The 12,579-nt window shown below is 58.5% G+C and overlaps 1 protein-coding gene across 1 annotated transcript in view; it reads left to right on the forward strand.

The window, feature by feature from the left end:
• The first annotated feature begins 5,301 nt into the window (after positions 1-5,301).
• Positions 5,302-12,579, forward strand: part of LOC132385456 (protein shisa-6-like) — a 136,694-nt gene continuing 129,416 nt past the window's right edge. Inside the window, exons 1-2 of the mRNA XM_059957542.1 lie at positions 5,302-5,311; positions 9,023-9,079. Of these exons, the coding sequence (XP_059813525.1) occupies positions 5,302-5,311; positions 9,023-9,079 (67 nt within the window). The remainder of the gene's footprint in view (positions 5,312-9,022; positions 9,080-12,579) is intronic.

Here is a 12,579-nt window from a genome sequence, read left to right on the forward strand (position 1 = left end):
GTGAGACCAGTTGAGGGGGAACGTGAGACCTGGTGATGGGGAACGTGAGACCTGGTGATGGGGAACGTGAGTCCTGGTGTGGGAGAACATGAGGCCAGGTGATGGGGAGCATCAGACCTGGTGTTGGGGATCGTGAGTCCTGGTGTGGGAGAACATGACACCAGGTGAGGGGGAGCGTGAGACCTGGTGATGGGGAACAATAGACCTGGTGAGGGACAACTTGAGACCAGGCGAGGGGGAACGTGAGAACTCATGATGGGGAACGTGAGAACAGGTGAGGGGGAACGTGAGACCAGGTGATGGGGAGCGTGAGACCTGGTGATGGGGAACGTGAGACCCGGTGATGGGGAACGTGAGTCCTGGTGAGGGAGAACATGAGACCAGGTGAGGGGTAACTTGTGTCCAGGTGAGGGGGAACGTGAGACCTGGTGAGGGAGATCGTTAGACCATTTGAGGAGGAACGAGAGACCAGGTGAGGGGGAACGTGAGACCAGGTGAGGGAGAACATGTGACCAGGTGAGGGGGAACGTGAGTCCTGGTGTGGGGAAACGTGAGACCAGGTGAGGGGGAACGTGAGACCTGGTGAGGGGGAACGTGAGACCATTTGAGGAGGAACGAGAGACCAGGTGAGGGGGAACGTGAGACCAGGTGAGGGAGAACATGTGACCAGGTGAGGGGGAACGTGAGACCTGGTGATGGGGAACGTGAGTCCTTGTGTGGGAGAACATGAGACCAGGTGAGGGTCAGCATCAGACCTGGTGATGGGGAACGTGAGTCCTGGTGTGGGAGAACATGAGACCAGGTGAGGGTCAGCATCAGACCTGGTGATGGGGAACGTGAGTCCTTGTGTGGGAGAACATGAGACCAGGTGAGGGTCAGCATCAGACCTGGTGATGGGGAACGTGAGACCTGGTGAGGGAGAACATGACACCAGTTGAGGGGGAACGTGAGACAAGGTGAGGGGGTACGTGAGACATGGTGAGGGGGAACGTGAGTCCAGGTGAGGGGTACGTTTGACCTGGTGAGGGCTAACGTGAGACGTGGTGAGTGGGAACATGAGACCGGGTGTGGGAGAACGTATGACCAGGTGAGGGGGAACATGACACCAGGAGAGGGGGAACGTGAGACCAGCTGAGGGGGAACGTGAGACCTGTTGAGGGGGAACGTGAGACAATGTGTGGGTTAACATGAGTCCTTGTGTGGGAGAACATGAGACCAGGTGAGGGGGAACGTGAGACCAGGTGTGGGAGAACATGAGACCAGGTGAGGGTGAGCATCAGACCTGGTGTTGGGGATCGTGAGTCCTGGTGTGGGAGAACATGACACCAGTTGAGGGGGAACGTGAGACCATTTGAGGAGGAACGAGAGACCAGGTGTGGGGAAACGTGAGACCAGGTGAGGGAGAACATGTGACCAGGTGAGTGGGTTCATGGGATCAGGTGATGGGGAATGTGAGTCCTGTTGATGGGGAACGTGAGTCCTGTTGAGGGAGAAAGTGAGACCATTTGAGGAGGAACGAGAGACCAGGTGTGGGGAAACGTGTGACCAGGTGAGGGAGAACATGTGACCAGGTGAGGGGGAACGTGAGACCTGGTGATGGGGAACGTGAGTCCTGGTGTGGGGAAACGTGAGACCAGGTGAGGGGGAACGTGAGACCTGGTGAGGGGGAACGTGAGACCATTTGAGGAGGAACGAGATACCAGGTGAGGGGGAACGTGAGACCAGGTGAGGGGGAACGTGAGACCAGGTGAGGGGGAACGTGAGACCAGGTGAGGGAGAACATGTGACCAGGTGAGGGGGAACGTGAGACCAGGTGAGGGAGAACATGTGACCAGGTGAGGGGGAACGTGAGACCTGTTGAGGGAGAACGTGAGACCAGGTGATGTGGAACGTGAGACCATGTGTGGGGGAACGTGAGACCTGGTGAGGGGGAACGTGAGACAATGTGTGGGTTAACATGAGTCCTTGTGTGGGAGAACATGAGACCAGGTGAGGGGGAACGTGAGACCAGGTGTGGGAGAACATGAGACCTGTTGAGGGAGAACGTGAGACCAGGTGATGTGGAACGTGAGACCATGTGTGGGGGAACGTGAGACCTGGTGAGGGGGAACGTGAGACAATGTGTGGGTTAACATGAGTCCTTGTGTGGGAGAACGTGAGACCAGGTGAGGGGGAGCATCAGACCTGGTGATGGGGATCGTGAGTCCTGGTGAGGGACAACTTGATACCAGGCGAGGGGGAACGTGAGAACTCATGATGGGGAACGTGAGAACAGGTGAGGGGGAACGTGAGACCAGGTGAGGGGGAACGTGAAACCTGGTGATGGGGAACGTGAGTCCTGGTGTGGGAGAACATGAGGCCAGGTGATGGGGAGCATCAGACCTGGTGTTGGGGATCGTGAGTCCTGGTGAGGGACAACTTGATACCAGGCGAGGGGGAACGTGAGAACTCATGATGGGGAACGTGAGAACAGGTGAGGGGGAACGTGAGACCAGGTGAGGGGGAACGTGAAACCTGGTGATGGGGAACGTGAGTCCTGGTGTGGGAGAACATGACACCAGTTGAGGGGGAACGTGAGACCAGTTGAGGGCGAACATGAGTCAAGGTGAGGGGGTACGTGAGTCAAGGTGAGGGGGTACGTGAGACATGGTGAGGGGGAACGTGAGACCTGGTGAGGGGGAACGTGAGACCAGTTGAGGGGGAACGTGAGACCAGTTGAGGGGGAACGTGAGACCTGGTGATGGGGAACGTGAGACCTGGTGATGGGGAACGTGAGTCCTGGTGTGGGAGAACATGAGGCCAGGTGATGGGGAGCATCAGACCTGGTGTTGGGGATCGTGAGTCCTGGTGAGGGACAACTTGAGACCAGTTGAGGGGGAACGTGAGAACAGGTGAGGGGGAACGTGAGACCTGGTGAGGGGGAACGTGAGACCTGGTGAGGGCTAACGTGAGACGTGGTGAGTGGGAACATGATACCAGGAGAGGGGGAACGTGAGTCCTTGTGTGGGAGAACATGAGACCAGGTGATGGGGAGCGTCAGACCTGGTGTTGGGGAACGTGAGACCTGTTGAGGGAGAACGTGAGACCAGGTGATGTGGAACGTGAGACCATGTGTGGGGGAACGTGAGACCTGGTGAGGGGGAACGTGAGACAATGTGTGGGTTAACATGAGTCCTTGTGTGGGAGAACATGAGACCAGGTGAGGGGGAGCATGAGACCTGGTGATGGGGAACGTGAGTCCTGGTGAGGGAGAACATGAGTCAAGGTGAGGGGGTACGTGAGACATGGTGAGGGGGAACGTGAGACCTGGTGAGGGGGAACGTGAGACCAGTTGAGGGGGAACGTGAGACCTGGTGATGGGGAACGTGAGACCTGGTGATGGGGAACGTGAGTCCTGGTGTGGGAGAACATGAGGCCAGGTGATGGGGAGCATCAGACCTGGTGTTGGGGATCGTGAGTCCTGGTGTGGGAGAACATGACACCAGGTGAGGGGGAGCGTGAGACCTGGTGATGGGGAACAATAGACCTGGTGAGGGACAACTTGAGACCAGGCGAGGGGGAACGTGAGAACTCATGATGGGGAACGTGAGAACAGGTGAGGGGGAACGTGAGACCAGGTGATGGGGAGCGTGAGACCTGGTGATGGGGAACGTGAGACCCGGTGATGGGGAGCGTGAGACCTGGTGATGGGGAACGTGAGAACCGGTGATGGGGAACGTGAGACCAGGTGAGGGGTAACGTGAGACCAGGTGAGGGAGAACATGAGACCAGGTGAGGGGGAACGTGAGAACTGGTGAGGGAGATCGTTAGACCATTTGAGGAGGAACGAGAGACCAGGTGAGGGGGAACGTGAGACCAGGTGAGGGAGAACATGTGACCAGGTGAGGGGGAACGTGAGACCTGGTGAGGGGGAACGTGAGACCAGGTGAGGGGGAACGTGAGACCAGGTGAGGGAGAACATGTGACCAGGTGAGGGGGAACGTGAGACCTGGTGATGGGGAACGTGAGACCAGGTGAGGGAGAACATGTGACCAGGTGAGGGGGAACGTGAGACCAGGTGAAGGAGAACATGAGACCAGGTGAGGGGGAACGTGAGACCTGGTGATGGGGAACGTGAGACCATTTGAGGAGGAACGAGAGACCAGGTGATGGGGAACGTGAGACCTGGTGATGGGGAACGTGAGACCAGGTGAGGGAGAACATGTGACCAGGTGAGGGGGAACGTGAGAACTGGTGATGGGGAACGTGAGACCATTTGAGGAGGAACGAGAGACCAGGTGAGGGGGAACGTGAGACCAGGTGAGGGAGAACATGAGACCAGGTGAGGGGGAATGAGAGACCTGGTGATGGGGAACGTGAGTCCTGGTGTGGGAGAACATGTGACCAGGTGAGGGTGAGCATCAGACCTGGTGATGGGGATCGTGAGTCCTGGTGAGGGGGAACATGAGTCCTGTTGAGGGGGAACGTGAGACCATTTGAGGAGGAACGAGAGACCAGGTGTGGGGAAACGTGAGACCAGGTGAGGGAGAACATGTGACCAGGTGAGTGGGTTCATGGGATCAGGTGATGGGGAACGTGAGTCCTGTTGAGGGAGAAAGTGAGACCAGGTGAGGGGGAACGTGAGACCTGGTGAGGGGGAACGTGAGACCATTTGAGGAGGAACGAGATACCAGGTGAGGGGGAACGTGAGACCAGGTGAGGGGGAACGTGAGACCAGGTGAGGGGGAACGTGAGACCAGGTGAGGGAGAACATGTGACCAGGTGAGGGGGAACGTGAGACCAGGTGAGGGAGAACATGTGACCAGGTGAGGGGGAACGTGAGACCTGTTGAGGGAGAACGTGAGACCAGGTGATGTGGAACGTGAGACCATGTGTGGGGGAACGTGAGACCTGGTGAGGGGGAACGTGAGACAATGTGTGGGTTAACATGAGTCCTTGTGTGGGAGAACATGACACCAGTTGAGGGGGAACGTGAGACCTGGTGATGGGGAACGTGAGTCCTGGTGATGGGGAGCATCAGACCTGGTGTTGGGGAACGTGAGTCCTGGTGTGGGAGAACATGAGGCCAGGTGATGGGGAGCATCAGACCTGGTGTTGGGGATCGTGAGTCCTGGTGAGGGACAACTTGATACCAGGCGAGGGGGAACGTGAGAACTCATGATGGGGAACGTGAGAACAGGTGAGGGGGAACGTGAGACCAGGTGAGGGGGAACGTGAAACCTGGTGATGGGGAACGTGAGTCCTGGTGTGGGAGAACATGACACCAGTTGAGGGGGAACGTGAGACCAGTTGAGGGCGAACATGAGTCAAGGTGAGGGGGTACGTGAGTCAAGGTGAGGGGGTACGTGAGACATGGTGAGGGGGAACGTGAGACCTGGTGAGGGGGAACGTGAGACCAGTTGAGGGGGAACGTGAGACCAGTTGAGGGGGAACGTGAGACCTGGTGATGGGGAACGTGAGACCTGGTGATGGGGAACGTGAGTCCTGGTGTGGGAGAACATGAGGCCAGGTGATGGGGAGCATCAGACCTGGTGTTGGGGAACGTGAGTCCTGGTGAGGGAGAACATGACACCAGGTGAGGGGGAGCGTGAGACCAGGTGAGGGGGAACGTGAGACCCGGTGATGGGGAACGTGAGACCTGGTGAGGGACAACTTGAGACCAGGCGAGGGGGAACGTGAGAACTCATGATGGGGAACGTGAGAACAGGTGAGGGGGAACGTGAGACCAGGTGATGGGGAGCGTGAGACCTGGTGATGGGGAACGTGAGACCCGGTGATGGGGAGCGTGAGACCTGGTGATGGGGAACGTGAGAACCGGTGATGGGGAACGTGAGACCAGGTGAGGGGTAACGTGAGACCAGGTGAGGGAGAACATGAGACCAGGTGAGGGGGAACGTGAGAACTGGTGAGGGAGATCGTTAGACCATTTGAGGAGGAACGAGAGACCAGGTGAGGGGGAACGTGAGACCAGGTGAGGGAGAACATGTGACCAGGTGAGGGGGAACGTGAGACCTGGTGAGGGGGAACGTGAGACCAGGTGAGGGGGAACGTGAGACCAGGTGAGGGAGAACATGTGACCAGGTGAGGGGGAACGTGAGACCTGGTGATGGGGAACGTGAGACCAGTTGAGGGAGAACATGTGACCAGGTGAGGGGGAACGTGAGACCAGGTGAGGGAGAACATGAGACCAGGTGAGGGGGAACGTGAGACCTGGTGATGGGGAACGTGAGACCATTTGAGGAGGAACGAGAGACCAGGTGATGGGGAACGTGAGACCTGGTGATGGGGAACGTGAGACCAGGTGAGGGAGAACATGTGACCAGGTGAGGGGGAACGTGAGAACTGGTGATGGGGAACGTGAGACCATTTGAGGAGGAACGAGAGACCAGGTGAGGGGGAACGTGAGACCAGGTGAGGGAGAACATGAGACCAGGTGAGGGGGAATGAGAGACCTGGTGATGGGGAACGTGAGTCCTGGTGTGGGAGAACATGTGACCAGGTGAGGGGGAACGTGAGACCTGGTGATGGGGAACGTGAGACCCGGTGATGGGGAACGTGAGTCCTGGTGAGGGAGAACATGAGACCAGGTGAGGGGTAACGTGTGTCCAGGTGAGGGGGAACGTGAGACCTGGTGAGGGAGATCGTTAGACCATTTGAGGAGGAACGAGAGACCAGGTGAGGGGGAACGAGAGACCAGGTGAGGGGGAACGTGAGTCCTGGTGATGGGGAACGTGAGTCCTTGTGTGGGAGAACATGAGGCCAGGTGATGGGGAGCATCAGACCTGGTGTTGGGGATCGTGAGTCCTGGTGAGGGAGAACATGACACCAGGTGAGGGGGAGCGTGAGACCTGGTGATGGGGATCGTGAGTCCTGGTGAGGGAGAACATGACACCAGGTGAGGGGGAACATGAGACCCGGTGATGGGGAACGTGAGACCTGGTGAGGGACAACTTGAGACCAGGCGAGGGGGAACGTGAGAACTCATGATGGGGAACGTGAGAACAGGTGAGGGGGAACGTGAGACCTGGTGATGGGGAGCGTGAGACCTGGTGATGGGGAACGTGAGTCCTGGTGAGGGAGAACATGAGACCAGGTGAGGGGTAACGTGTGTCCAGGTGAGGGGGAACGTGAGACCTGGTGAGGGAGATCGTTAGACCATTTGAGGAGGAACGAGAGACCAGGTGAGGGGGAACGTGAGACCAGGTGAGGGAGAACATGTGACCAGGTGAGGGGGAACGTGAGACCTGGTGAGGGGGAACGTGAGACCAGGTGAGGGGGAACGTGTGACCTGGTGAGGGACAACTTGAGACCAGGCGAGGGGGAACGTGAGAACTCATGATGGGGAACGTGAGAACAGGTGAGGGGGAACGTGAGACCAGGTGAGGGGGAACGTGAGTCCTGGTGATGGGGAGCGTGAGACCTTGTGATGGGGAACGTGAGACCCGGTGATGGGGAACGTGAGTCCTGGTGAGGGAGAACATGAGACCAGGTGAGGGGTAACGTGTGTCCAGGTGAGGGGGAACGTGAGACCTGGTGAGGGAGATCGTTAGACCATTTGAGGAGGAACGAGAGACCAGGTGAGGGGGAACGTGAGACCAGGTGAGGGAGAACATGTGACCAGGTGAGGGGGAACGTGAGACCTGGTGAGGGGGAACGTGAGACCAGGTGAGGGGGAACGTGAGACCAGGTGAGGGAGAACATGTGACCAGGTGAGGGGGAACGTGAGACCTGGTGATGGGGAACGTGAGACCAGGTGAGGGAGAACATGTGACCAGGTGAGGGGGAACGTGAGACCAGGTGAGGGAGAACATGAGACCAGGTGAGCGGGAACGTGAGACCTGGTGATGGGGAACGTGAGACCATTTGAGGAGGAACGAGAGACCAGGTGATGGGGAACGTGAGACCTGGTGATGGGGAACGTGAGACCAGGTGAGGGAGAACATGTGACCAGGTGAGGGGGAACGTGAGACCTGGTGATGGGGAACGTGAGACCATTTTGAGGAGGAACGAGAGACCAGGTGAGGGGGAACGTGAGACCAGGTGAGGGAGAACATGAGACCAGGTGAGGGGGAATGAGAGACCTGGTGATGGGGAATGTGAGTCCTGGTGTGGGAGAACATAAGACCAGGTGAGGGGGAACGTGAGACCTGGTGATGGGGAACGTGAGTCCTGGTGTGGGAGAACATGTGACCAGGTGAGGGGGAACGTGAGACCTGGTGATGGGGAATGTGAGACCATTTGAGGAGGAACGAGAGACCAGGTGAGGGGGAACGTGAGACCAGGTGAGGGAGAACACGTGACCAGGTGATGGGGAACGTGAGACCAGGTGAGGGAGAACATGTGACCAGGTGAGGGGGAACGTGAGACCAGGTGAGGGAGAACATGTGACCAGGTGAGGGGGAACGTGAGACCAGGTGAGGGAGAACATGTGACCAGGTGTGGGGGAAACGTGAGACCATTTGAGGAGGAACGTGAGACCTGGTGAGGGGGAACGTGAGACCTGGTGAGGGAGAACATGTGACCAGGTGTGGGGGAAACGTGAGACCATTTGAGGAGGAACGTGAGACCTGGTGAGGAGGAACGTGAGACCATTTGAGGAGGAACATGAGACCTGGTGAGGGGGATGCTGAGATCAGTTGAGATGGATGGTGAGACAGATGAGAGGGGAACCAGAACTGGCAATGGAAAATGTGCGACTGGGGAGCGGTGGGATAAATGAATTGATGTTCATGCCATCTGCCGGGAGGCTCCCAGGATTGAATTCGGTTTGGAGGCTCCCCGGTCTTGCTCTGCCTACCTGAGGCAGTAGTCGGGATGTTAGATTGAAGTGGGTGACCACTGAGAAATCCTGCCTTCCGCAATGGACGGTGAGCAACGGTGCTTGACAAAGAGTTCTGCCGGTCTGCGGCAAGTTTCTCTGGATATCCCCGAGGCTCAGAGGGAGACGGGACAGTTTTGAAAGGGAGGCCGACACGCTGCTCATTGCTCCATGACACTCTCTAACTCACCCCTCTCTCCGCAGGCCAGGTCCCCCAGAGCCGGAGACAGTCCGGAGACGGCACCCTCCAGCGGATGCAAGGTAGGTCTGTCCCTGACCTACCCCACCCCTCAGTCTGCAAGGGCAGGGCAATGCTCAAAACCTGGGAGCAGCAGGTATGTCTGGAAGTTGAGAGGTGCCGGGGTGTGAAGAACTGCCCCTGAAAGGGTGAGGAATGGAGCCTCCATATCCATCAGCAGGGGCAGAGGTCCCCTGGCCCAGCTCGTCCAGTGGGATGCAGAAGTACGACGCCCAGTATGAGATTGAATCCCGTCGACTGGTGGAAAGGTTTGATGGAGTGGATGGGGAGAGGATGTTTCCTGTGGTCGGAGAGCCACAGGACTCAGAATAGAGGGGCATCCATTTAGAACAGGGATGAGAAGGAACTTCTATAGTGAGAGGGTGGAGAATCGGTGGAATTCTTCGCCACAGGCCGCTGTGGAGGTCAACTCTTTGTGCATGTTTAAGGCAGCGGTTGTTCGAATCTTGACTGGTCAGTGCATGAAGGGAGAAGGAGGAATGGCTGAGAGAAGAATGGGATCAGCCATGATGAAATGGCAGAACGGACTTGATAGGCCAAGTGGCCCTAAAGCTGCTCGTATCTTATCGGCTTATGCTTTTCTGTTCTTCGTGGTTTTCTACACCTCTGCAGCGTCACCCCTCAGTCTCCTACGCTCCAAGGAACCAAGTCCCAAAATCTCTCCATGACTCAGTCCCTCGAGTGCCAAAAACATCCTCAGAAATCTCCTCTGCACTCTTCCCAGCTCAATGGCATCTTTCCTACAGCGGGGCGACCAGACTGAACACAATACTCCGAGTGGGGCCTCACCAACGTCTCGTACAACTGCAACATAACGTCCCAACCCCTGTACTCAGTGCCCCAACTGATGAAAGGACAGGGTGAAAAACACCTTCTTCACCGTCCCGTCTACCTGTGACGCCACTATGAGGAACAGTGTCCCCGTCCCCCTGGGTCCCTCTGTTCCACAACACTCCCCAGGGACCCGTCAACCTGTGACTCCACTGTCAGGAACCGTGTCCCCGTCCCCCTGGGTCCCTCCGTTCCACAACACTCCCCAGGGTCCCGGTCTACCTGTGACTCCACTGTCAGGAACCGTGTCCCCGTCGCGCTGGGTCCCTCTATTCCACAACACTCCCCAGGGTCCCCGTCTACCTGTGACTCCACTTTCAGGAACCGTGTCCCTGTCCCCCTGGGTCCCTCTGTTACACAACAATCCCCAGGGTCCCCATCTACCTGTGACTCCACTGTCAGGAACCGTGTCCCTGTCCCCCTGGGTCCCTCTGTTCCACAACACTCCCCAGAGTCCCGGTTTACCTGTGACTCCACTTTCAGGAACCGTGTCCCTGTCCCCCTGGGTCCCTCTGTTCCACAACACTCCCCAGGGTCCCCGTCTCCCTGTGACTCCACTATCAGGGAACCGTGTCTCTGTACCCCAGGGTCCCTCTGTTCCAAAACACTCCCCAGGGTCCCTGACTACCTGTGACTCCACTTTCAGGAACCGTGTCCCTGTCCCCCTGGGTCCCTCCGTTCCACAACACTCCCCAGGGTCCCCGTCTACCTGTGACTCCACTGTCCGGAACCGTGGCCCCGTCCCCCTGGGTCCCTGTTCCACAACACTCCCCAGGGTCCCCGTCTACCTGAGACTCCACTGTCAGGAACCGTGTCCCCGTCCCGCTGGGTCCCTCTGTTCCACAACACTCCCCAGGGTCCCCGTCTACCTGAGACACCACTGTCAGGAACCGTGTCCCTGTACCCCTGGGTCCCTCCGTTCCATAACACTCCCCAGGGTCCCCGTCTACCTGTGACTCCACTGTCAGGGAACCATGTCTCCGTCCCCCTGGGTCCCTCTGTTCCACAACACTCCCCAGGGTCCCCGTCTACCTGTGACTCCACTGTCAGGAACTGTGTCCCCGTCCCCCTGGGGCCCTTTGTTCCACAGCACTCCCCAGGGTCCCGTCTACCTGTGACTCCACTGTCAGGAACCGTGTCCCCGTCGCGCTGGGTCCCTCTATTCCACAACACTCCCCAGGGTCCCCGTCTACCTGTGACTCCACTTTCAGGAACCGTGTCCCTGTCCCCCTGGGTCCCTCTGTTACACAACAATCCCCAGGGTCCCCATCTACCTGTGACTCCACTGTCAGGAACCGTGTCCCTGTCCCCCTGGGTCCCTCTGTTCCACAACACTCCCCAGGGTCCCGGTTTACCTGTGACTCCACTTTCAGGAACCGTGTCCCTGTCCCCCAGGGTCCCTCTGTTCCACAACACTCCCCAGGGTCCCTGACTACCTGTGACTCCACTTTCAGGAACCGTGTCCCTGTCCCCCTGGGTCCCTCTGTTCCACAACACTCCCCAGGGTCCCCGTCTACCTGTGACTCCACTTTTAGGAACCGTGGCCCCGTCCCCCTGGGTCCCTGTTCAACAACACTCCCCAGGGTCCCCGTCTACCTGAGACTCCACTGTCAGGAACCGTGTCCCCGTCCCGCTGGGTCCCTCTGTTCCACAACACTCCCCAGGGTCCCCGTCTACCTGAGACACCACTGTCAGGAACCGTGTCCCTGTACCCCTGGGTCCCTCCGTTCCATAACACTCCCCAGGGTCCCCGTCTACCTGTGACTCCACTGTCAGGGAACCATGTCTCCGTCCCCCTGGGTCCCTCTGTTCCACAACACTCCCCAGGGTCCCCGTCTACCTGTGACTCCACTGTCAGTAACCGTGTCCCTGTACCCCAGGGTCCCTCTGTTCCACAACACTCACTAGGGTCCCCGTCTACCTGTGACTCCACTGTCAGGGAACCGTGTCCCTGTACCCCAGGGTCCCTCTGTTCCACAACACTCCCCAGGGTCCCCGTATACCTGTGACTCCACTGTCAGGAACTGTGTCCCCGTCCCCCTGGGGCCCTTTGTTCCACAACACTCCCCAGGGTCCCCGTCTACCTGTGACTCCACTGTCAGGAACTGTGTCGCCGTCCCCCTGGGTCCCTCTGTTCCACAACACTCCCCAGGGTCCCCATCTACCTGTGACTCCACTGTCAGGAAGCGTGTCCCTGTACCCCTGGGTCCCTCTGTTCCACAACACTCCCCAGGGTCCCCGTCTACCTGTGACACCACTGTCAGGAACAGTGTCCCCGTCCCCCTGGGTCCCTCTGTTCCACAACACTCCCCAGGGTCCCGTCTACCTGTGACTCCACTGTCAGGAACAGTGTCCCTGTCCCCCTGGGTCCCTCTATTCCACAACACTCCCCAGGGTCCCCGTCTACCTGTGACTCCACTGTCAGGAACAGTGTCCCCGTCCCCCTGGGTCCCTCTGTTCCACAACACTCACTAGGGTCCCCGTCTACCTGTGACTCCACTGTCAGGGAACCGTGTCCCTGTACCCCAGGGTCCCTCTGTTCCACAACACTCCCCAGGGTCCCCGTCTACCTGTGACTCCACTGTCAGGAACGGTGTCCCCGTCGCACTGGGGCCCGTTGTTCCACAACACTCCCCAGGGTCCCCGTCTACCTGTGACTCCACTGTCAGGA

Source organism: Hypanus sabinus (assembly GCF_030144855.1).
Source record: "Hypanus sabinus isolate sHypSab1 chromosome 24 unlocalized genomic scaffold, sHypSab1.hap1 SUPER_24_unloc_13, whole genome shotgun sequence".
Lineage (NCBI taxonomy): Eukaryota > Metazoa > Chordata > Chondrichthyes > Myliobatiformes > Dasyatidae > Hypanus > Hypanus sabinus.